General features: G+C 50.1%; 1 protein-coding gene and 1 long non-coding RNA gene across 5 annotated transcripts in view; one reads left to right on the top strand and one right to left on the bottom strand.

Moving 5' to 3' along the window:
• LOC139248241 (uncharacterized) overlaps positions 1 to 8,967 on the top strand; it is a 50,957-nt gene extending 41,990 nt beyond the window's left edge. The window contains exon 3 of the long non-coding RNA XR_011591019.1: positions 8,413 to 8,967. This is a non-coding gene — a long non-coding RNA (uncharacterized lncRNA). The remainder of the gene's footprint in view (positions 1 to 8,412) is intronic.
• On the bottom strand, positions 8,074 to 19,554 carry LOC139248240 (interferon-inducible GTPase 5-like). 4 transcript variants are annotated; one of them, XM_070871991.1, is made up of 3 exons: positions 19,366 to 19,554; positions 18,903 to 19,056; positions 8,074 to 9,400 (listed from the first exon to the last, which is right to left on the bottom strand). In XM_070871991.1, the coding sequence occupies exon 3, from the start codon at positions 9,391 to 9,393 to the stop codon at positions 8,227 to 8,229; it is 1,167 nt and encodes a 388-aa protein (XP_070728092.1). In that variant the 5' UTR covers positions 9,394 to 9,400; positions 18,903 to 19,056; positions 19,366 to 19,554; the 3' UTR covers positions 8,074 to 8,226. The 4 variants fall into 4 exon arrangements, with proteins under 4 accessions (XP_070728092.1, XP_070728089.1, XP_070728091.1 ...); XM_070871988.1 differs by lacking the exon at positions 18,903 to 19,056; XM_070871990.1 differs by lacking the exons at positions 18,903 to 19,056; positions 19,366 to 19,554 and adding an exon at positions 17,943 to 18,064.
• Between the last annotated feature and the right edge of the window lie 5,863 nt (positions 19,555 to 25,417).

Consider the following 25,417-nt stretch of genomic DNA (forward strand, 5'->3'; position numbering starts at 1 on the left):
AGGGGATGTCTCCACCTGTGTGTGTGATATATGTCTGTGATATATGTATATGTGTTTGAGGGGAGGTCTCCACCTGTGTGTGTGATATATGTCTGTGATATATGTATATGTGTTTGAGGGGATGTCTCTACCTGTGTGTGTGATATATGTCTGTGATATATGTATATGTGTTTGAGGGGATGTCTCTACCTGTGTGTGTGATATATGTCTGATATATGTATATGTGTTTGAGGGGATGTCTCTACCTGTGTGTGTGATATATGTCTGATATATGTATATGTGTTTGAGGGGATGTCTCTACCTGTGTGTGTGATATATGTCTGTGATATATGTATATGTATTTGGGGAGATGCCTCTACCTGTGTGTGTGATATATGTCTGTGATATATGTATATGTGTTTGGGGAGATGTCTCTACTTGTGTGTGTGTGTGTAGAGGAGCTCCTCCTGGAGTCACAGTGCGGATTTTGCCCCTAAGGGGCACAACGGACATGATCTTTGCAGCGCGACAGCTGCAGGAAAAATGCAGGGAACAGCACTAGCTGTTATACATGGCCTTCTTCGACCTTACAAAGGCCTTTGACACTGTCAACCGTGAGGGCCTGTGGAGCGTCCTCCTCCGTTTCAGATGTTCCCAAAAGTTCGTCACCATTTGCAGCCTGCTCCAGGACGACATGCAGGCCGTGATCCTTACCAACGGATCCATCACAGACCCAATCCCCGTCCGGACCGGGGTCAAACAGGGCTGCGCCATCGCCCCAACCCTCTTCTCAATCTTCCTCGCTGCCATGATCCACGTCACTGTCAACAGGCTCCCCGCTGAAGTGGAACTAAACTACAGAACCAGTGGGAAGCTGTTTAACCTACGCCGTCTCCGGGCCAGGTCCAAGACCACCCCAACCTCAGTCATTGAGCCACAGTACACGGATGATGCCGGCGTCTGTGCACAAACAGAGGCTGAACTCCAGGACATAGTCAATATATTTACTGAGGCTTATGAAAGCATGGGCCTAACGCTAAACATAAGACAAAGGTCCTCTACCAGCCTGTCCTCGCTGCACAGCACTGCCCCCCAGCCATCAAGATCCACGGCGCGGCCCTGGACAACGTGGACCATTTCCCAAATTTCGAGAGCCTCTTATCAACAAGAGCAGACATTGACGACGAGATCCAACACTGCCTCCAGTGCACCAGTGCAGCCTTCGGCCGCCTGAGGAAAAGAGTGTTTGAAGACCAGGCCCTCAAAACTGCCCCAAGCTCATGGTCTGCAGGGCTGCAGTAATACCCGCCCTCTGTATGTCTCAGAGACATGGACTATGTACAGTGGACACCTCAATTCGCTGGAGATGTACCACCAATGATGTCTCCGCAAGATCCTACAAATCCAATGGGAGGACAGATGCACCAACATTAGCGTCCTCGACTAGGCCAACATCCCCAGCATTGAAGCACTGACTACACGATCAGCTCTGTTGGGCGGGCCACATAGTTCACATGCCAGACACAAGACTCCCAAAGCAAGCGTTCTACTCGGAACTCCTTCACGGCAAATGAGCCAAAGGTGGGCAGAGGAAAGGTTACAAGGACAGCCTCAAAGCCTCCTGAAAAATTGCAATATCCCCACTGACACCTGGGAGTCCCTTGCCAAAGACCACCCTAACTGGAAGAAATGCATCCGGGAGGGCGCTCAGCACCTCGATTCTCGTCGCCGAGAGCGTGCAGAAATCAAGCGCAGGCAATGGAAGGAGCATGCGGCAAACATGTCCCACCCACCCTTTCCCTCAACGACTATCTGCCCCACCTGTGACAGGGGCTGTGGCTCTCGTGTTGGACTGTTCAGCCACCTAAGGACTCATTTTAAGAATGGTAGCAAGTCTTCCTCGATTTAGAGCGACTGCCTCTGATGATGAACTGGAGGCCACACGGACAGTCAAACATCTCCCAAATCATAGCAGCACGAGGAGAGACTCCCAAACAACAGTCCGCTGCATCTGGGAAAGGTAACTTCACTGTTCAGTTTAGCCCATCATTTCAAGATAAAAAAGAATGATTTGCATTCATAGGGTGTCTTTCACGCCAATTTACACACAGCAAAGTCCCGCAAACAACACTGAGATAAATGATTAGAGAATCAATGTTTCAGGTGTTGCTTGAGGGACAGATATTGGCCCCAGGGCACCCATCTCCTAGTGTCAGCTAGTGGCTCAGTGGCAGCACCCACGCCTCTGTGTCAGAAGTTTGTGGGTTCAAGTCCCACTCCAGTGAATTAAATACAATAATCTAGACTGACACGACAATGCAGTACGGAGGGAACACTGCACTGTCAGAGGGGCAGTACGGAGGGAATGTTGCACTGTCAGAGTGGCAGTACTGAGGGAGCGCCGCACTGTTGGAGGGGAAGTACTGAGGGAGCGTTGCACTGTCAGAGGGGCAGTACTGAAGGAACGCCGCACTGTCGGAGGGACAGTACTGGGGGAGTGTTGCACTGTCGGAGGGGCAGTACTGAAGGAGCACTGCACTGTTGGAGGGACAGTATTGAAGGAGCGCTGCACTGTCGGAGGGACAGTACTGAGGGAGCGCTGCACTGTCGGAGGGACAGTACTGGGGGAGTGTTGCACTGTCGGAGGGGCAGTACTGAGGGAGCACTGCACTGTCGGAGGGGCAGTACTGAGGGAGCGCTGCACTGTCGGAGGGGCAGTACTGAGGGAGTGGAGGGCAATATCTGCCGCGGGACGGAAAGGGGTTGCCGCGCAGCGCTACTGTGGAAGAGATTCTGCTGACTCCTGCACAATTTTGCAGGAGCCGGTAGCCCCCACCCCCCCTCCCCACCCCAGGTGAAGGTATTTCACACCCAATTAGCGCCCCCAGAGGCGCTAACGAACATTGCAAAAAAGGTGAATTTGAGCCCTCAGCCCTGTGATGGAAGCTGTTTGTGTTGCAGTGGAAGCTCTGTGCCGTGTCGGTCACTGAGCATGTGGCTGCGAATGTAGGATCGAGTGACGGAGTCTCCACTGACTGGGCAGCTTCCAGTTCCTGTGTGTGTGAAATGAGAAAGGGAGAAGGATTGGGTTGGGGTAAGGGACAGGAGACAGTAAGGAGTGCTGCTTACAGCCTCTCACTCAGAAGCGATTGAGGGAATAGGGTGAAGTGAGATGAGAGAAGGAGGATTAGGTCTACTGATACCCTCACCATCGATCCCTGCAGCCCCGCCACTGGGCACAGTATCAGCGGGACCCCTTCCCAGCACTGTCTCTTCCACGGGGCTTAAACCATGCAGGTGTGTTTGTCCTCCTCCACTTCTTTCATGCTGCCTGTTGTTATGTGCCACATTCTGCAAGACAGATTGTGTCAGTGAGTGTTGTGCAATATGTTAACAGAAAATAGGTGCAGGAGTAGGCCATTCGGCCCTTCGAGCCTGCACCACCATTCAATAAGATCATGGCTGATCATTCCCTCAGTACCCCTTTCCTGCTTTCTCTCCATGCCCCTTGATCCCTTTAGCTGTAAGGGTCACATCTAACTCCCTCTTTGAATATATCCAATGAACTGGCATCAACAACTCTCTACGGCAGGGAATTCCACAGGTTAACAACTCTCTGAGTGAAGAAGTTTCTCCTCATCTCAGTCCTAAATGGCTTACCCCTTATCCTTAGACTATATCCTCTGTTCTGGACTTCCCCAACATCGGGAACATTCTTCCTGCATCTAACCTGTCCAGTCCCGTCAGAATTTTATATGTTTCTATGAGATCTCCTCTCATTCGTCTAAACTCCAGTGAATACAGGCAGAGTCGATCCAGTCTCTCCTCACATGTCAGTCCTGCCATCCCGGGAATCAGTCTGGTGAACCTTCGCTGCACTCCCTCAAAAGCAAGAACGTCCTTCCTCAGATTAGGAGACCAAAACTGAATACAATATTCCAGGTGAGGTCCCACCAAGGCCCTGTGCAACTGCAGTAAGACCTCCCTGCTCCTATACTCAAATCCCCTAGCTATGAAGGCCAACATACCATTTGCCTTCTATGCCGACTTTCAATGACTGATGAACCATGACACCCAGGTCTCGTTGCACCTCCCCTTTTCCCATCTGCCACCATTCAGATAATATTTTGTCCGTGTTTTTGCCCCCAACGTGGATAACCTCACATTTATCCACATTATACTGCATCTGCCATGCATTTGCCCACTCACCTAACCTGTCCAAGTCACCCTGCAGCCTCTTAGCGTCCCTCTCACAGCTCACACCGCCACCCAGTTTAGTGTCATCTGCAAACTTGGAGATATTACACTCAATTCCTTCATCCAAATCATTGATGTATATTATAAAGAGCTGGGGTCCCAGCACTGAGCCCTGCAACACACCATTAGTCACTGCCTGCCATTCTGAAAAGGACCCGTTTATCCCGACTCTCTGCTTCATGTCTGCCAACCAGTTCTCTATCCACGTCAGTATATTACCCCCAATACCATGTGCTTTGATTTTGCACACCAATCTCTTGTGTGGGACCTTGTCAAAAGCCTTTTGAAAGTCCAAATACACCACATCCACTGGTTCTCCCTTGTCCACTCTACCAGTTCATTGGATATATTCTAGAAGATTTGTTAAGCATGATTTCCCTTTCATAAATCCATTCTGTCTTGGACCGATCCCATCACTGCTTTCCAAATGTGCTGCTAATTCATCTTTAATAATTGATTCCAACATTTTCCCCATTACTGATGTCAGGCTAACCGGCTTTTAATTATATGTTTGGGTGGTGTGACTGTCATGGTTGAATAGCTACCAGTGTGTGCGAGCTGTGAATTGTGGGAGCAAGGCTTGCAGTAGTGCTAATTGTGTGAGGGTGAGGTAAAGTCTATGAATGTTGGTGTTGAGCACAGATTGATGGAGATTATTGGGAGGAGGGTGATGGGGGTGTAGTGGATGGAGTAGTGGATGAGGCTAGTGGTGTAGTTGGTAGGATTTACCATTTGATGATGAACTCACTCACCTTGACTACTCATGTGAGATCATTGAATTTCTTCCTGCACTGCATCCAGGTTCCAGGAGCAACATTGCTGGCATTGACCTCCCCACTGCTTCTTCCCACTGCCTCCTGATCATGTGTCTGGAGGGCCTCCTGCCCATCCCTCCCCCCCCCCCCCCCCCCCTGTGGATAGAGTCAACTCTCCTCCATTCCACCTCCTCCAGCAAGGCCTGCAGTGCGGTGTCAGAAACCCTTGGTACACGCTCTCTCGCATGGTCAGCCATTCTTCACTCTTTCACAGCACAGATTCACTTCTGAAATGCCTCCCACCACTTCCTGCAGCCACAATGCACCTCCCCTTTCACAGTTGCAGGCTACCTTTGAGTAGCACCAGGCACTTGCGATAGCAGGATCCTTGCTAATGTGTGCAGCCAATAAACAGTGCGGAGAGCGCTGGCTGCACATAGCAATCATTTCAAATTGCAGGCAGCACCAATTTACCAGCAATAAAGGAAACGGGTGTAGATTAATCGTCCAAGGCGATCCCACGACCATTTTCGGGGGTTATCTAAGTTATCCCCATCTCTTTCAGTACCATGTTCGATCTACCAATATGTAAGCTTTATCCTTACCCGCCCACTTGGTATCGATTAAATGAGGAGTTCTGTCACTGGAGTCGATGAAGAAAGTTTTATTGATCTACTTGAACATAAATGTTGCTACCAATTAAATGCAATGTATTAAACATAAATTTTGCTCCTAAATACAAGCAATGCATTATTTTAATTAATTCCTGGGATGTGGGCGTCGCTGGCAAGGCCGGCATTTATTGCCCATCCCTAATTGCCCTTGAGAAGGTGGTGGTGAGCCGTCTTCTTGAATCACTGCAGTCCGTGTGGTGAAGGTGCTCCCACAGTGCTGTCAGGGAGGGCGTTCCAGGATGTTGACCTAGCGACGATGAAGGATTGGCCAATATATTTCTCAGTCAGGATGGTGTGTGACTTGGAGGGGAACTTGGAGATGATGGTGTTCCCATGCGCCTGCTGCCTTGTCCTTCTTGGTGGTAGAAGTCACGGGTTTGGGAGTTGTTGCAGTGCATTGTATAGATGGTGCACACCGCAGCCACGGTGCACCGGTGGTGGAGGGAGTGAATGTTTAAGGTGGTGGATGGATGTTAATCAAGTGGGCTGCTTTGTCCTGAATGGTGTTGAGCTTCCTGAGTGTTGTTGGAGCTGCACTCATCCAGGCAAGTGGAGATTGTTCCATCATACTACTAACTTGTGTCTTGTAGATGGTGAAAAGACTTTGCGGAGTCAGGAGATGAGAAACCTGCCACAGAATACCCAGCCTCTGACCTGCTCTTGTAGCCACAATATTTATGTGGCTGGTCCAGTTAAGTTTCTGGTCAATAACCCCACCTTGCAGCCCTCTACAGTATAATTCTGTGCTCGAGAGATGTTTGTCCTAATGTCTTATGACGGACATTTTATATACTGGTTGTGCAGTTATGATGATCCCACCCACCAGGGCAAGGGATGCTTACAGTCCCAAGGCCTTCACATGATGTTGAACTTGTAGAGCAGACCTTGAGGCAGAGAACATAAACCTCCCTTTCCCCCTATAGATTGTGTCGCTGCAGCTTCCAGCTGATGTGCTGGTCGTTTTAAGTCACATCCCATGGACCTTTGCTGTGCAACTTGACCCATTTCCCAAAGCATGCTGGTTAAAGGTACTGGTTTTCTTTCTCACAACTTCCCGTGTTTCAACATAAAAGGATGAGGAGTAAAGCTTCGATACATCCAGCAGCAAAGACAAGGAATGTCATGTTAGATAGTCGAACGTGGAGCTAAGGACTAACCTTCAACTTGGAGTCATATTGATGCCAGTTATCTGCCCTTCTCTTCCCCCTCCCCAGTCATGGGCACTTTTATTTTAAATATCCAGAGAATGCAGACATTGAATCCCCTCTCCCCACACACAGTCTGATCATTCACAGCTCAGCACTCTTGTGGAGCCCAGATAGTGAGTTATCTATCCTGGGTAAACCATTTCTCTCTCCCTCAGTGTCTCATTCCCTCTCTCCCTGTGTCTCATTCACTCTCTCCCTCAGTGTCTCATTCCCTCTCTCCCTCAGTATTTCATTCCCTCTCTCCCTCAGTGTCTCATTCCCTCTCTCCCTCAGTGCCCCATTCCCTCTCTCCCTCAGTGTCTCATTCTCTCCCTCATGTCTCATTCCCTCTCTCCCTCAGTGTCTCGTTCCCTCTCTCCCTCAGTGTCTCATTCCCTCTCTCCCTCAATGCCCTATTCTCTCTCTCCTTCACTGTCTCATTCTCTCTCTGCCTCAGTGTCTCATTCCCTCTCTCCCTCACTGTCTCATTCCCTCTCTCCCTCATTGTCTCATTCCCTCTCTTCCTCAGGGTCTCATTCCCTCTCTACCTCACTATCTCATTCCCTCTCTCCCTCACTGTCTCATTCCCCCTCTCCCTCAGTGTCTCATTCCCCCTCTCCCTCAGTGTCTCATTCCCTCTCTCCCTCACTGTCTCATTCCCTCTCTCCCTCAGTGTCTCATTCCCTCTCTTCCTCAGTGTCTCATTCCCTCTCTCCCTGTGTCTCATTCCCTCTCTCCCTCGGTGTCCCATTCCCTCTCTCGTTGAGTCTCATTCTCCCTGCTTCTCAGTCTTTCCCTCAGCTGGCTCCGCTCTGATGCACCAAAATGATTGTTGAATGTTAATTACAGAGATATTCAAACATGCTAATCTTAACAACATGATGTATCTGTGTGTATGTCATTGTGTGTGTGAATTTGTTTGTCTGTGTGTCTGTGCATAAGTGCGTGATTATTAATGTAAGTGATTATGAGTGAGTATGTATGAGAGGATGAATATTTGTTGGAGCTTGAGTATCAGTGTGTGAGTGAGGTGTGTATGAGTGAGGTGTGTGTACGTGTTTGTGAGCGTGTGTGTTTATGTGTATGATTGAGTGTGAGGTGTGTTAGTATGGATGTGTGTGAGTCTTTGAGTATGATTGTGTGTTTGTGTGAGTGACTGAGTGAGAGTGTGAGTATTAGATTTTTGAGTATGGAGGTGTGTGAGTTTGTCTATGTATGATCGTGAGTGAGTATGTATGTTTTGTGAGTGAATTTGTGTGTGAGAATGTATTATTGCATGAGTGTGTGTGTGAGAGTGTGTGTTGAGAGTGTGTATGTGGGTATTCCTGTGTTCTGGACAATCAGGAGCTGGGAAGTGGATCAGCTCTGTTTCCTCTAGTCCGATAAGGGGAAGGTCTTCTTCAGCACCCTTTTGCTGTCCTCCGCCATCTCCCACACAGCCGTCTCCAGCAAGGTGGAGCTGGAGGTGTAGGAGATTTTTGCACTGAAGGCAGCTCCAAGGAATGGCACATATTTTAAAAATCTGTATATCACGTGCTCCTTGTTTTCAATCTCTTCCAGCCCCTTCTCGACGTTCTTCTCTGACACCTCAGTCCCAAACGTGGACTTTACTGCGGATTTGATCTCCTCCCTTGTCTTCCCTGCACTCTCTGCCATTTTCCTGAGAGAATGGTCATCCAGACCGAAGTGTGTGCGGCAGGAGGTGAGCCAGTGGACCAGCCGACTAATGTTAAACCCATTAAAGAGTCCTACGATCGGCAATGCGGCAACAGCAGCCGACACAAGGGCAACCTTCCAAATTTCACCCATCTTGACTTCTTTCTTCTTCTCTATGATGGATGAGGTGATGTTGGAGAGAGACAACAAAAAGGCTCGTCTCTTCAGAGCAGGAAGATCCCCTTCCAGAACCTCCTGCAGTTTCTCAAAGTCAAACTTCTCCAGGTTCCGACCAGACATGAGGAAGACTTGTGGAGATTCTATCCCCCCCTTCTTCAAACTCTCCACGCTGGCGTTCCGAAGTTTCTCCAGAGTTTTGTTCTCATCGTAACGGGACTTCTCACGTCGTTTGTCTGATTCCAGGTCCTGGTCTATTTTGCTTCGGACAAAATAAAATGTTTTCTTCCTCTGCTGAATTTCCTTGGCCAGAAATAAATCATTCTCTGTAAAGCGAGTAACACTGAGGATACTGAAGAAATCGTATCGCTCAAACTTAATGCGCTCCAAATAATCACTGGCTTGAAAGTTTGGGGTTCCAATCCCAGGGAGGTCCCAGATTTTGACCATGTCTTTGTTCGGGTATTGATACATTGTCGGTTCCATTCTTGTTTCCCCTGTTGGAGCTGCCCCTGGTTCACCATCACCAATACCCTGTACAGCATTGACCAAGGTTGATTTACCAGTACCAGATTCTCCTGTCACTGCGATATGAAGGGTGATACGCTCGGATTTTCCCAAGTCTGACTGTAGTTGCTGAATGACCGCGCCCAGCCCACTGCTGTTGTACAGAGCCTTTAAATCCTGTTCTTCAGTGACATTGGCCATTGTGGATCTGTAAGTGGAGACAGAAGGTCAGTGTGGCACAAACTGCCTTGAATTCGTACACTTGTATTTTTGCATTGCTAGAATCAGCACGTAATTCCATAACTCCCAAAGCTCAAACACCAAGCCACCAGCCTGAGCTGGCCTGTTTGCCTACCATGGGGATAAATTCCCTCGGGGTGTCTCCCACTCCATCGCCGGATCAAAGCCCCGTTTACCACAGCGGTGCAGGAAAAGCCTGAGGAAATTTGGCCCTCTGTTTCCATCAACCTGTCTGTTTGTGTGGCCTACGCCATCATTCATTGGTTGGCCACCCCTGAAGACCATGGAGGGTTGGGCGGATGGGAGGGGTGAAATTCATCTCCGACTTTGGGTGGCCTCAATGGAAGCGAATATCCTGCGGGGGTGGGGTGGGGGGTAAAATGGGCTGCTGATTGGTCATTGCCTGTTTTCTGTGCTGCAGCCCACAAGGAATACAGCCCGTGTGGAATCCCAAACATCTTACGCTATAATCAGACATTTATATAGCGCCTTTCACAACCTCAGCACGTCTCCAAGCGCTTTACAGCCAATTAAGCACTTTTGGAGTTTAGTCACTATTGTCATGTGGAAACTCGGCAACAAAGCTGCGCACAGTAAGATCCCACAAACAGCAATGTTTGTAACAGAGGAGGCTGAAGGGAGATTTGAGGTGTATAAAATTTTGACGGGCCTGGATAGAGAGGATAGGAAGGACCGATTTCCCTTAGCAGAGTGGTCAACAACCAGGGGGCATAGATTTAAAGTAACTGGGCAGAGGTTTAGAGGGGATTTGATGGGACATTTCATTACCCAGAGGGTGGTGGGTCTGGAACTCACTGCCTGAAAGGGTGGTCGAGGCAGAAACCCTCACCACATTTAAAAAGTACTTGGATGTGCACCTAAAGTGTTGTAACCTACAGGGCTACAGACCAAGAGCTGGAAAGTGGGATTAGGCTGGGTAGCTCTTGGTTGGCCGGCATCGACACGATGGGCCGAATAGCTGCCTTCTCGAATGTAAATTTCTCTAATTCAATGAAAAGGGCCAGATCATCTTTTTTTAGTGATGTTGGTTGAGGGATAAATATTGAACATAAGAAGATAAGATAAGAAATAGGAGCAGGAGTAGGCCGTACAGCCCCTCGAGCCTGCTCTGCCATTTAATCTGATCATGGCTGATCTCATCATGGACTCGGGTCCACTTCCCTGCCGCTTCCCATAACCTCTTAACCCCTTATCGGTTAAGAAACTGTCTATCTCTGTACAAATATATTCAATGTCCCGGCTTCCACAGCTCTTTCAGGCAGCGAATCCACAGATTTACAACCCTCTGAGAGAAGAAATTCCTCCTCATCTCAGTTTTAAATGGGTGGCACCTTATTCTAAGATCATGCCCCCTAGTTCTAGTATCCCCTATCAGTGAAAACATCCTCTCTGCATCATTATCTTATACGTTTCAGTAAGATCACCTCTCATTCTTCTGAATTTCAATGAGTAGAGACCCAACCTACTCAACCTTTCCTCATAAGTCAACCCCCTCATCTCCAGAATCAACCTAGTGAACATTCTCTGAACTGCTTCCAAAGCAAGTATATCCTTTCTTAAATATGGAAACCAAAACTGCATGCAGTAGTCCAGGTGTGGCCTCAGCAATACCTTGAATAACTGTAGCAAGTCTTCCGTGCTTTTATACTCCATCCCCTTTGCAATAAAGGCCAAGATACCATTGGCCTTTCTGCATACTAACCTTTTGTGTTTCATGCACCAGCACCCCTAGGTCCCGCTGTACTGCAGCACTTTGCAATTTTCTCCATTTAAATAATAACTTGCTCTTCAATTTTTTTTCTGCCAAAGTGCATAACCTCACACTTTCCGACATTATACTCCATCTGCCAAATTTTCGCCCACTCACTTAGCCTGTCTACGCCCTTTTGCAGGTTTTTTGTGTCCTCCTCACAGATTGCTTTTCCTCCCATCTTTGTATCATCAGCAAACTTGGCTACATTACACTTGGTCCCTTCATCCAAGTCGTTAATATAGGTTGTAAATAGTTGGGGTCCCAGCACTGATCCCTGCAGCACCCCACTAGTTACTGATTGCAAATCCAAGAATGAACCATTTATCCCGACTCTCTGTTTTCTGTTAGTTAGCCAAACCTTTATTCATGCTAATATATTACTCCCAACCCCGTGAACTTTTATCTTGTGCAGTAACCTTTTATGTGGCACCTTGCCAAATGCCTTCTGGAAGTTCAAATAAACCACATCCTCTGGTTCCCCTTTATCCACCCTGTTCATTACTTTCTCAAAGAATTCCAGCAAATTTTTCAAACATGATTTCCCCTTCATAAATCCATGCTGACTCTGCCTGACTGAATTATGCTTTTCCAAATGTCCTGCTACTGCTTCTTTAATAATGGACTCCAACATTTTCCCAACCACAGATGCTAGGCTAACTGGTCTATAGTTTCCTGCTTTTTGTCTGCCTCCTTTTTTAAATAGGGGCGTTACATTTGCAGTTTTTCAATCTGCTGGGACCGCCCCAGAATCCAGGGAATTTTGGTAAATTACACCAATGCATTCACTATCCCTGCCGCTACTTCTCTTAAGACCCTAGGATACAAGCCATCAGGTCCAGGGGATTTATCCGCCTTTAATCCCAATATCTTACTGAGTACCACCTCCTTAGTGATTGTGATTGTGTTAAGTTCCTCCCCCGCTATAGCCCCTTGACTATCCACTGTTTAGATATTTTTAGTGCCCTCTACCGTAAAGACTGATGCAAAATATTTGTTCAGAGTTTCTATCATCGCCATGTTCTCCATCACTAATTCCCCGGTCTCATCCTCTAAAGAACCAATATTTACTTTAGCCACTCTTTTCCTTTTTATATACCTGTAGAAACACTTCCTATATGTTTTTATATTTCGTGCTAGTTTACTTTCATAGTCTATCTTCCCTTCCTTAATCATTTTTTTCGTCGTTCTTTGCTGGCTTTTAAAAGCTTCCCAATCTTCTGTCCTCCCACTAGTTTTGGCCACTTTGTATGCCCTTGTTTTTAATTGGAGACCATACTTTTTTTCTTTAGTTAGCCATGGATGACTATTGTTTCATTTAAACAATTTCCTCCTCACTGGAGATATTTTTCTTGAGAGTTATGCAATATTTCCTTAAATGTACACCACTGTTTATCAACCGTCCTATACTTTAATCTATTTTCTCAGTCCACTTTAGCCAACTCTGCCCTCATACCTTTGTAGTCTCCTTTATTTAAGCTTCGTACGCTGGTTTGAGATCCAACTTTCTCGCCCTCCATCTGAATTTGAAATTCTACCATGCTATGATCACTCATTCCAAGGGGATCCTTTGCTAGGAGATTGTTTATTAATCCTGTCTCATTACACAGGACCAGATCTAATATAGCCTGCCCGTTGGTTGGTTCCGTTACATACTGCTCAAGAAACTGGCGCGAATTCCGCTGCTCTTCTTCCAAAAGTGTTGTGAGGGAGCAAACAGAGCCATCGGTTTAATAATTCACAGGAAAGATGGCCCCTCCATCAGTGCAGCGTTCCCTCAGTACTGCACCTCCATCAGTGCAGCACTCCCTCAGTACTGCCCCTCCGACAGTGCAGCGGAGGCTCCCTCAGTACTGCCCCTCTAACAATGCAGCACTCCCTCAGTACTGCCCCTCTGACAGTGCAGCGGAGGCTCGCTCAGTACTGCCCCTCCATCAGTGCAGCACTCCCTCAGTACTGCCCCTCCGACAGTCTAGCGCTCCCTCAGTACTGCCCCTCCGACAGTGCAGCGCACCCTCAGTACTGACCCTCTGACAGTGCGGTGCTCCCTCAGTACTGCCCCTCCGACAGTCTAGCGCTCCCTCAGTACTGCCCCTCAGACAGTGCAGCGCACCCTCAGTACTTCTACTCCGACAGTGCAGCACTCCCTCAGTACTGCCCCTCAGACAGTGCAGCGCTCCCTCAGTACTGCCTCTCCGACAGTGCAGCACTCCCTCAGTACTGCCCCTCAGACAGTGCAGCGCTCCCTCAGTACTGACCCTCTGACAGTACTCCTCACACTCTGCCCGAACTCTCACCAGTAGTGAGAACGTCCCAGGCACTGCCGAGCGACACAGTGCTGTGCCAAGGGAAGGAAGCTGTACTGTGCTGTGCTCACTCACCTCTTTCACTTTCACTTTCACATGCTCAGAATTCACTCCCTGACCCACAGTTTCAGGGAAAACAAGAAGCGCCGCCCTGCATTCTCAGTGCAGTTACATTACCTTATATGTCTGCTGGCCCTCGTTCATGAGCCCTTTACCCACTCCTATAGGGTCCCATGCCCCCTGTACACACCTCTATACGGTCCTGTGCCCCTATAACTCTTCTATAGGATCTTGTGCCCCTATACCCACCCCAGTAGGGTCCCGTGCCCATATACACATCCTACAGGTTCCCGTGCCCATATACCCACACTATAGTGTCCTGTGCCCCCTATAGCCACCACTATAGGATCCAGTGCCCAAATACCCACTCCGATAAGTTGTCGTTCCACCATAAATGCCCAATAGGTCCCGTGCCCCCTGTACCCACCCCTATAGGGTCCCATGACCAATATAGCCACCCTTTTTAGGATCCGTGCCCCTATACCCACCCCATAGGGTCCAGTGCCCCTATACCCAACCTATAGGGTCCCTTACCCATATACCCACACTTTAGGGTCATGTGCCCCCGATGCCATCCCTTTATGGTCCCGTCCCCAAATACCCACTTCTATATGGTGCTGTGCCCCCTATATCAACCCTATAGGGTACCATGACTCTATACCCAACCCGATAGGTGCCCATTCCCCTATACCCACCCCTACAGGTTCCAATGCCCCCTATACACACCCGTTTAGGGTCGGGTGCCCCTATATCCACCCCTATATGGTCGTGTGTCCCTATATCTACCCTTTAGGGTCCAGTGCCGCCTATACCCACTGCTATATGGTCCCGTTCCCCTATACCCGCCCAATATGGTCCCATGCCTCTGTACCCCTTTAGGGTCCCATGCCCAATATAGCCACCCTTTTTGGGTCCATGCCCTTATACCCATCCTATAGGGCCCCGTACCCATATACTCACACTTTAGGGTCCCGTGCCCCCGATACCACTCCTTTATGGTCCCGTCCCCAAATACCCACTCCTATAGGTTGCTGTGCCCCCTATACCAACCCTATAGGGTACCGTGCCTCTATACCCAACCCGATAGGTGCCCCTATATCCACCCCTATATGGTCATATGTCCCTATACCCACCCCTATAGGGTTCCGTGCACCCTATACCCACCCCATAGGGTCCTGTGCCCTCTATCCACCCTTTAGCGTCCCGTTCCCCCTATACCCATTCCTATAGCGTGCCGTGCCCCTATACCCACGTCCATAGGGTCCCGTGACTCTCATCATAGGCAGTCCCTCGGAATTGAGGAGGACTTGCTTCCACTCCCAAAGTGAGTTCTCTGATGGCTGAACAGTCCGATGCGAGAGCCACAGACCCTGTTACAGGTGGGACAGACATTCGTCGAGGGAAGGGGTGGGTGGGGCTGGTTTGCTATGCGCTCCTTCCGCTACCTGCGCTTGGCCTTTTCATGGTCCTTGTGTCGAGCCTCAAAGAGTTCATCACTCTCCCGGATGGACTTTCTCCACCGCGGGCGGTCTGCGGCCAGGGTCTCCCAGGTGTCAGTGGTGATGTCGCACTTTACCAGGGAGGCTTTGAGGGTGTCCTTATAATGTTTCCGCTGTCCTCCTTTGGCTCGTTTACCATAAAGGAGCTCCACATAAAGCATTTGCGTAGGGAGTCTTGTGTCGGGCATGCGGACTATGTGACCTGTCCAGCGAAGCTGATCGAGTGTGGTCAGTGCTTCAATATTGGGGATGTTAGCCTTGTCAAGGACACTGATGTTGGTGCGCCTGTCCTCCCAGGAGATATGCAGGATCTTGCGGAGACATCGTTGGTGATATATCGCCTGTGACTTGAGGTGCCTTCTGTACATCGTCCATGTCTTAGACCCATACAGGAGGGTGGGTATTACTACAGCCCTGTAAACCATGAGCTTGGTGGTAATTTGAGGGCCTGGTCTTCAAACACTTTTTTCTGCAGGCGTGACCCTATACCTACCCTTTAGGATCCCGTGACCCTATACCTACCCTATAGGGTCCCATGCCCCTATACCCAGCCCTATAGAGTCCTGTGCCCCTATACCCACACCTATAGGGTCCCGAGCCCCCTATACCCTTCTCTATAGGCTCTTGTGCACCTGTACCCTCCACTATAGGGTCCAATGCCCCCTATAGCCACCCTATAGGGTCCCATACTCCCTATAATCACTCCTATAGGGTCCTGTGCCCCTTTACCCATCTTTAGGGTCCTGTGCCCCCTATACCCACCTTATAGTGTCCCATGCCCCTATACCTACTATAGGATCATGTGCACCTATACCTACCATGCAGTGTCCTGTCCCCCAATACACACCCCTATAGGGTCTCGTGCCCCTATACCCAGCACTATTGGGACTGGTGCACCTATACACAGCCCTATATGGCCCCATTCCCATATACTCACCTTATAGGGTCACGTGCACCAATACACACCCCTATAGGTTCCTGTGCCACTATGCCCAGCCTTATAGGATCCCATGCCCATATACCCACCTGTATAGGGTCCTGCCCCTATACCCACCCTACAGGGTCCTATAAGAACTTAAGAAATAGGAGCAGGAGCAGGCCATACGGCCCCTCAAGCCTGCTCCGCCATTTAATAAGACCATGGCTGATCCGATCATGGACTCAGGTCCACTTCCCTGCCCGGTCCCCAAAACCTCTTAATCCCTTATCGGTTAAGAAACTGTTTATCTCAGTCTTAAATTTATTCAATGTCCCAGCTTCCACAGCTCTCTGAGGCAGTGAATTCTACACATTTACAACCCTCTGAGAGAAGAAATTTCTCCTCACCTCAGTTTTAAATGGGCGGCCTCTTATTTTAAGATTATGCCCCCTAGTTCTAGTATCCCCTATCAGTGGAAACATCATCTCTACATCCACCTTGTCAAGCCCCCTCATAATCTTATACGTTTCGATAATATACCTCTCATTCTTTTGAATTCCAATTAGTAAAGGCCCAACCTACTCAACCTTTCCTCATAAGTCAACTCCCTCATCTCCGGAATCAACCGAGTGAACCTTCTCTGAACAGCCTCCAAAGCAAGTATATCCTTTCATAAATATGGAAATCAAAATTGCATGCAGTATTCCAGGTGTGGCATCACCAATACCCTGTATAACTGTAGCAAGACTTCCCTGCTTTTATACTCCATCCCCTTTGCAATAAAGGCCAAGATTCCATTGGCCTTCCTGATCACTTGCTGTACCTGCATACTAACTTTTTGTGATTTATGCAAAAATACCCCCAGGTCCTGCTGTATTGCAGCACTTTGCAATTTTTCTCCATAGTCCAGTACCCTATACCCATCTCAATAGGATCCCGTGGGGAGCGTGCAGGGAAGTGGACCTGAGTCCATGATCAGATCAGCCAAGATCGTATTAAATGGTGGAGTATGGCTTACTCCTGCTCCTACTTCTTATATTCTTATGTTCTTATCTATACCCACCCTTTAGGGTCCTGTGCCCCCTATACCCACCCCGATAGGCTCCCGTGCCCCTATACCCACCCCATTAGGGTCCCATGGCCCTATATCCACCCCAATAGGTTCCCGTGCCTGTATACCCACCCCTATATCGTGCCGTGCCCTATACCCACCCCTATAGTGTCCCGTGCCCCTATACCCACCCCTATAAGGTCCCATGCCCCTATAACCACCTCTATAGGGTTCCTCCTGTCAATTTCAGAAAGCCAGGTGGTGAAGGATAGAATACCGGAGCCTAATCTTTAGACACACACTTTTTATGTTGATTTCGGTCATCACTAACAAACCAGTCAGCAAGTGTTCCCTTTAATAGGGTTCAATCAATAAACCGCAAGTTAAATCTAATTATACCCAATTTAAGTGAAACTGAACAAATCAAATCAAAAATGTGTTTCTGGGGCTGATGAAGTCCCTCCGGTGCCCACTGGTCATGGAACGCCTCGAGCATGGCGTTGGACACCGTGTGCTCCATCTTCAGGGACATCCGGGCGTGAACGTAACCGCGGGGAAGAGAAGGGCAGGGGAGAAAGACAGGCAGGGATAAAGGGATAGGCAGAGGGAGAGGGACAGGCAGGGGCAGAGAGACATGCGGGGGGAGAGAGGGACAGGCAGAGGGAGAGGGACAGGCAGAGGGCATGTGTGGTGGAGGGAGAGAGACAGGCAGAGGGAGAGGGACAGGCAGGGGGAGAGAGACATGCGGGGGGAGAAAGGGACAGGCAGAGGGAGAGGGACAGGCAGAGTGGTAGAGGGAGAGAGACAGGCAGGGAGAGAGACAGGTGGAGGGTGGGTGTGGGAGAGAAGGGACAGAGACAGGGAGACAGTGAAGCCTGCTCCTTGAGAGCTCAGATGTCTGTACCTGACCCACGATTACCCTCAGGAGCAGCAACAGGAACGCAGCAGGTTTACCCGGAGCTGGTGGGAATGGGGCAGTAAGGTGGACCCGGACAGGCCCAGTTGTGAACCCTCCTCACACTCTGCCCGAACTCTCACCAGTAGTGAGAACGTCCCAGGCAGTGCCGAGCGACACAGTGCCGTGCCAAGGGAAGGAAGCTGTACTGTGCCCCTATACCCAGCCCTATATGATCCTGTGCCCATATACCCACCCCTTTATGGTCCTGTGACCCCTATGGCATTCTCTATAGGCGCATGTGCCCCTATACCCACCACTAGAGGGCCCAGTGCCCCTTATAACCACCCTAGAGAGTCCCGTGCCCCATAGCAAATCCTATAGGGTCCTGTGCTCCCTGTATTCATCTTAGTGTCCCGTGCCCCAATACTCACACTATAGGGTCATGTGCACCTATACTCACCATATAGTGTCCTGAGCCCTATACCCATCCTTATAGGGTCCCGTGTCCCTATACCCACCACTATAGAGACCGTTGCCCATTAACACAGCCCTATATAGTCCCGTTCCCATATACCCACCTTATAGGGTTCTGTGCACCTATACCCACCCCTATAGGGTCCTGTGCCCCTATACCCACCCCTATAGCGTTCTGTGACCCTATACCCACACCTATAGGGTCCCGTGCCCCTATATTCATCCCTATAAGATCCCTTGCCCCTTTACTCACCCCTATAGGGTCCCGTGCCCCTATACCCACCCCTATAGGGTCCCTTGCCCCTATGCCCAGCCCTATATGATACAGTGCCCATATACCCACCCCTATAGGGTCCTTTGCCCCTATACTCACCCCTATACAGACCCGTGTCCCTATACCCAGCCCTATATGATCCTGTGCCCATATACCCACTCCTATAGGTCCCGTGCCCCTATACCCACTCCCATAGGGTCTTGTGCCCCAATACTCACCCTTTAGTGTCTCTCCTGTCAAAGTCAGAAAGCCAGGTGGTGTAGGATAGAATACCGGAGACTAATCTTCAGACACACACTTTTTATGTTGAATTCGGTCATCACTAATAAACCAGTCAGCAAGTATTCCCTTTAATAGGGCTCAACCAATAAACTGCAAGTTAAATGAAATTAAACCCAATTGAAATGAAACTTAACAAATGAAATCAGAATGTTGTTTCTGGGGGTGATGAAGTCCCTCCAGTGCCCACCGGTCACGGAACACTTCGAGCGTGGCGGTGGACACCGTGTGCTCCATCTCAACCGCGGGCAAGAGAAGGGCAGGGGGAGAGAGACAGGCAGGGGGAGTGAGTCAGGCAGGGGTAGAGAGACAGGTGGGGGTGAGGGGCGGTGGGTGTAGGGGATAAGGGACAGAGACAGGGAGACAGTGAAGCCTGCTCCTTGAGAGCTCAGATGTCTGTACCTGACCCACGATTACCCACAGGAGCAGCAACAGGAACGCAGCAGGTTTACCCGGAGCTGGTGGGAATGGGGCAGTAAGGTGGACCCGGACAGACCCAGCTGTGAACCCTCCTCACACTCTGCCCGAACTCTCACCAGTAGTGAGAACGTCCCAGGCAGTGCCGAGCGACACAGTGCCGTGCCAAGGGAAGGAAGCTGTACTGTGCTGTGCTGACTCACCTCTTTCACTTTCACTTTCACATGCTCAGAATTCACTCCCTGACCCAGTTTCGGGGAAAACAAGAAGCGCCGCCCTGCATTCTCAGTGCAGAGATATCACCTTATAGGTCTGCTGACCCTCGTTCATGGGGCCCCTATACCCACCCCTATAGAGTATTGTGCCCCCTTTCCCACCCCTAAAGGGTCTCGTGCCCCTTTACCCACTCCTATAGGCTCCCGTGCCGCCTATGCTCGCCCCTATAGCGTCCTGCCTGCTATACACACCCTATGGGGTCCTGTGCCCCTAATCCCACCCTATAGGGTTCCTTGGACATGTATCCGCCCGTCTAGAATCCTGTGCCCTTCTATCCACCTATATTGGGTCCCGTGCCCCTATATCAACCCCTCTCGGATCCCACGCCCCTCTTCCCTCCCCTTTAGGGTCCTGTGCCCTTATAACCAACCCCTCTATGTTCCTGTTCCCCCGGACCCATCCCTATAGGGGTCTGTGCCCCTATACCTGCCCCTATGGGGTCCCGTGACCCTATACCCACCTCTATAGAGTTCCGTGCCCTTACACCCACTCCTACAGTGTCACCTGCCCCTATACGCACCCCATAGTGTCCTGTTCCCCTATACTAACCCCTATTGGATCCCACATCCCTCTTCCCTCCCATCTAGGGTCCTGTGCCCCTATACCCACCGCTATATGGTCCTATTCCCAGTACCCGCCCCATAGGGTGCTGTGCCCCTATATCCATCCCTATAGGGTCCCGTGCCCCTAAGCTCACCCCTATAGGGTTCCGTGCCCCTATACCCACTCTGTAGGGTCCTCTGCCCCTATACCCAACCCTATATAGCCCTGTTCCCCGTACCCGCCCCTATATGGTGCTCTGCCCCTGTAGGGTTCTGTGTCCCTATACCTACCCCTAAAGGGTCCCGTGTCCCTATTCACCCCCCACCCAATATAGAGTCCTGTGCCCCTATACCCACCCCTATGGGGTTCAATGCCCCTATACCCTTTGCTATTGGGTTCCGTGCCCTTACACCAACCCCGAGAGTGTCACCTGCCCCTATACGAACCTCATAGTGTCCTGTGCCCATATACTCAACCGTATTGGGTACTGTGCCCCTATATCCACCCCTATAGGATCCCGCGCCCCTCTTCCAAACCCTCTAGGGTCCTGTGCCCCTATACCCACCCCTATATGGTCCTATTCCCCGCATCCGCCCCAAAAGGGTGCTGTGCCCTTTTAATGACCCTATTGGGTCCTGTGCCCCTATACCCATCCTTATGGGGTCCCGTGCCCCTATATCCACTCCTATAAGGTCCCGTGCCCCTATATCCATCCTTATAGGGTTCCGTGCCCCTATACCCACCCCAATAGGATTCCGTGCCGCTATATCAACCCCTATAGGGTCCATTTCCTCCATATCCACCCCTATAGGATCCCGTGCCCCTATGCTCACCCCTATAGGGTCCCATGCCTCTATAACCACGCCAATAGGGTTGCATGCCCCTATACCCACCCCTATAGGGTCCAGTGCCTCTGTAGCCACCCCTATATGGGCATGTGCCCTATATCCACCTCTATAGTGATCCGTGCCCCTTTACCTACCCTATAGGTTCCCGTGTCCCTATACCCACCCCTATGGGTTTTGTGCCCCTATACCCTCCCCTATATTTTCCCATGCCCCTATACTCACCCTTTAGGGTCCCTCCTGTCAAAGTCAGAAAGCCAGGTGGTGAAGGATAGAATACCGGAGCCTAATCTTCAGACACACAATTTTTATGTTGAATTCGGTCATCACTAACAAACCAGTCAGCAAGTGCCCCCTTTAATAGGGTTCAACCAATAAACAGCAAGGTGAATGAAATTAAACCCAATTTAAATGAAACTTAAGAAATTAAATCTGAATTTTGTTTCTGGGGGTGATAAAGCCCCTCCGGTGCCCATCGGTCACGGAACACCTCGAACGTGGAGGTGGACACCGTGTGCTCCATCTCCAGGGACACCCGGACGTGAACGTAACCGCGGGGAAGAGAAGGGCAGGGGTGAGAGACAGGCAGGGGGAGAGAGACAGGCAGGGATAGAGAGACAGGCGGGTGTGGGGAGAAGGGACAGAGACAGGGAGACAGTGAAGCCTGCTCCTTGAGAGCTCAGATGTCTGTACCTGACCCATGATTACCCTCAGGAGCAGCAACAGGAACGCAGCAGGTTTACCCGGAGCTGGTGGGAATGGGGCAGTAAGGTGGACCCAGACAGACCCAGCTGTGAACCCTCCTCACACTCTGCCCGAACTCTCACCAGTAGTGTTGTGGAAAAATATTTCCGAGACTGTATAATATATAAAGAGAGGTTTATTAAATCGGAGACAAAGCTTTGGGAGAAGTGTTAAAGACCCCTGTCTTTAACCAGCTTCTCAAATTGGTATCTCCAGTGAAGTTCTTTTATCTTACAAATTACGTCACTTTACAACACATGCTTTAGCACTACAAAGCTTTTACTATCGAAGGCTAAGCTTTTGATATAAACCATCCTGCATTGTGACAGGGCAGTATAAACAAGTGCAGGCTTTTGGCACCGGTATAAACAAACATACCCAGCACTTAACTCTCCGGTGTTCATTATCTCACTTTCCTACCTCCATAACTCAAGGCCAGCATACCTTGAAGTCTAACTGTTTTTTTTATATAAAGCATAATGCATCAGTATTGTCCCTTATAAAATTCATTAAAGGGGAAAATAAAACAAATGTTTGGTCCCGTATACTCATCAAGTATATGTCCAAAAATCCGCTCCAACAAGTAGTGAGAATGTCCCAGGTAGTGCTGAGCGACACAGTGCTGTGCCAAGGGAAGGAAGCTGTACTGTGCTGCGCTCACTCACCTCTATCACTTTCACTTTCACATGCTCAGAATTCACTCCCTGACCCACAGTTGCGGGGAAAACAAGAAGCGCCGCCCTGCATTCTCAGTGCCGTTACATCACCTTATAGGTCTGCTGACCCTCGTTCATGGGGGCCTTTACCCACTCCTATTGGGTATCGTGCCCCCTTTACCCACCCCTATAGAGTCTTGTGTCCCCTTTACCCACCCCTATAGAGTCCTGTGCCCTATACCCATCCTATAGGGTGTTGTGTTCCTATACCCACTCCTATAGGGTCCCATGGCCCTCTTACCTCCTCTCTAGGGTCCTGTGCTTGATACCCAACCCTATAGGGTCCTGTGCCCCTATACCCACCTTATATGTTTCTGTGTCCCTATACGCACCCCTCTAGGGCCCTGTGACCCTATAGGGTCCCGTGCCCCTCTACCCATCCTATAGGTTTCTGTGACTCTATACCCGACCCAATTGGGTCCCGTGCCCATTTCCCCACCGCTATAGGATCTGGTGCCCCTATACCCACTCCTATAGGGTTCCATACCCCTATACCCACCCCTATAGTGTCCCGTGCCTCTATACCCACTCCTACAGGGTCCCGCACCCTATACCCACCCCTACAGGGTCCCGCGCCCCTATAGCCACCCCTATAGGGTCCCGTGTTCCCTATGCCCGCCGCTATACCCACCCCTATATGGTCCAGTGGCCCTATACCCTCCGCTATAGGGTTCCGTGCAATTATACCCACCCCATAGGGTCCCGTGCCCGTAACCCCACCCCAATAGGGTCTCGTGCCCCTATAACCACCCCAATAGAGTCCCGTGCCCCTATATCCACCCCTATAGGGTCCAGTGCCCGTATACTCACCCTTTTGTGTCCATCCTGTCAAAGTCAGAAAGCCAGGTGGTGTAGGATAGAATACCGGAGTCTAATCTTCAGATACACACTTTTTATGTTGAATTCGGTCATCACTAACAAACCAGTCAGCAAGTGCCCCCTTTAATAGAGCTCAACCAATAAATCGCAAGTTAAATGAAATTAAACCCAATTTAAGTGAAACAACAAATAAAATCAGAATTTTGTTTTTGAGGGTGGTGAAATCACTCCAGTGCCCACCGGTCACGGAACACCTCAAGCATGGCGATGGACACTGTGTGCTCCATCTCCAGGGACACCCGGGCGTGAACATAACCATGGAAGAGACGCAGTCAGCCAGGTCCCTCAACCGCCCACTGCCCGGACCTGTTAATGGCCACCTTGGCCTAGCCCAGGAGCAGTCCCATGAAGTGACTCACCGACCTGCCGGGACCTGTTAATGGCCACCTTGGCCAGGCCCGGGAGCAGTTCCACGAGGAGGTATCCTGACCTGCCCGGACCTGATAATGGCCATCTTGGCCAGGCCTGGGAGTAGACCCACGAGGAGGTACTCTGACTTGCCCGGACCTGTTAATGGCCACCTTGGCTAAGCCCAGGAGCAGTCCCACAAGGTGTCCACCAACCTACCCGCTGCCCAGACCTGTTAATGGCCAGCTTGGCCTGGCCAGGAGCAGCCCCACAAGGTGTCCCACTGATCTGCCCGGACCTGTTAATAGCCACCTTGGCCAGGCCCAGGAGCAGTCCTATAAGGTGGCGTTCCAACCTGCCCCGCTTCCCTCTGCACCGGGTGAACAAGGATCGGGAGCGTGGGACTGAAGTACAAACAAGGATTGAGGAGCAGTCCCTTCAAAAATTGGAAGAGGGCTACAACCTCTCACACTTAACGTATGCATGGGACACAGACTCCTCCAGACCGCAGAAATTGCAGGCAGCCTGGGAGTCCGTGAACCTACTTAAAGATTTGTTGCATAGGACTGCTCCATGCAAACCCCCAACGCCAAGTCCCCACTAGGAAAGGGGAGGACTCCCGCATGTGGAGCCCTCCACTGGGACCCCGCCTGCTCTGGTTGGCAAGATTGTGCCTGGACAGCAGCCGAGGGTGACAAAGTGGAGAGTGTGCAAGTGCAGCCTGCACGCAGATCCACTTGGACCCCGAGGCATGGCATGTTCATCACAAGGCTCGAGCGGTCCCTTCCATGTTGAGGGAGAAAGTGGAGATCGAATTGGACAGACTTCAATGCGAGGGAATCATGTCACCAGTTGAATTCAACGAGTGGGCCAGCCCGATTGTTCCGGTACTAAAGGGAGATGGTCAGAATCTGCGGCGACTACAAGGTAACAATCAACCGAGTTTCATTACAGGACTAATACCCGCTACCCAAAGCCGATGATCTCTTTGCAACATTAGCAGGGGGAAAGGTGTTCACCAAGCTGGATCTAACCTCCGCTTACATAACCCAGGAGCTGGCTGAGTCATCGAAAAAATTAACGTGCATTAACACACAGAAGGAACTATTTTTGTATCACAGGTGCTCGTTCGGGATCCGCTCAGTTGCAGCCACCTTCCAAAGGAACATGGAGAGACTGTTGAAATCGGTTCCACGCACCGTTGTATTTCAGGATGACATCCTAATCACTGGTCGCGATACCAGCAAACACCTGCACAACCTGCAAGAGGTTTTAAGTCGACTAAACAGAGTCGGACTCTGGCTGAAACGATCCAAATGTCTCTTCCTGGTTGCAGAGGTAGAATTCCTGGGGAGGAAGGTTGTGGCAGATGGCATCAGGCCCACGGACTCGAAAGCAGAGGCCATCAAGAATGCATCCAGATCACGAAATGCAATGAAGCTAAGCTCATTCCTGGGACTCCTCAACTATTTCGATTACTTTCTTCCAGGGTTGAGCACTTTTCTCGAACCATTGCACAAGTTGCTATGCAAGTGAGACGACTGGGTTTGGGGCCAAAATCAAGTGGCCACCTTCAAAAAGGCCTGAAACTTGCTGTGTTCGAACAAGTTGCTTGTATTGTATGACCCAGGTAAACGTCTAGTTTTAGCATGTGACACGTCATTATACGGTGTCGGGTGTGTTTTA

This window comes from Pristiophorus japonicus, unplaced genomic scaffold (assembly GCF_044704955.1).
Source record: "Pristiophorus japonicus isolate sPriJap1 unplaced genomic scaffold, sPriJap1.hap1 HAP1_SCAFFOLD_29, whole genome shotgun sequence".
NCBI classification, from domain to species: domain Eukaryota; kingdom Metazoa; phylum Chordata; class Chondrichthyes; family Pristiophoridae; genus Pristiophorus; species Pristiophorus japonicus.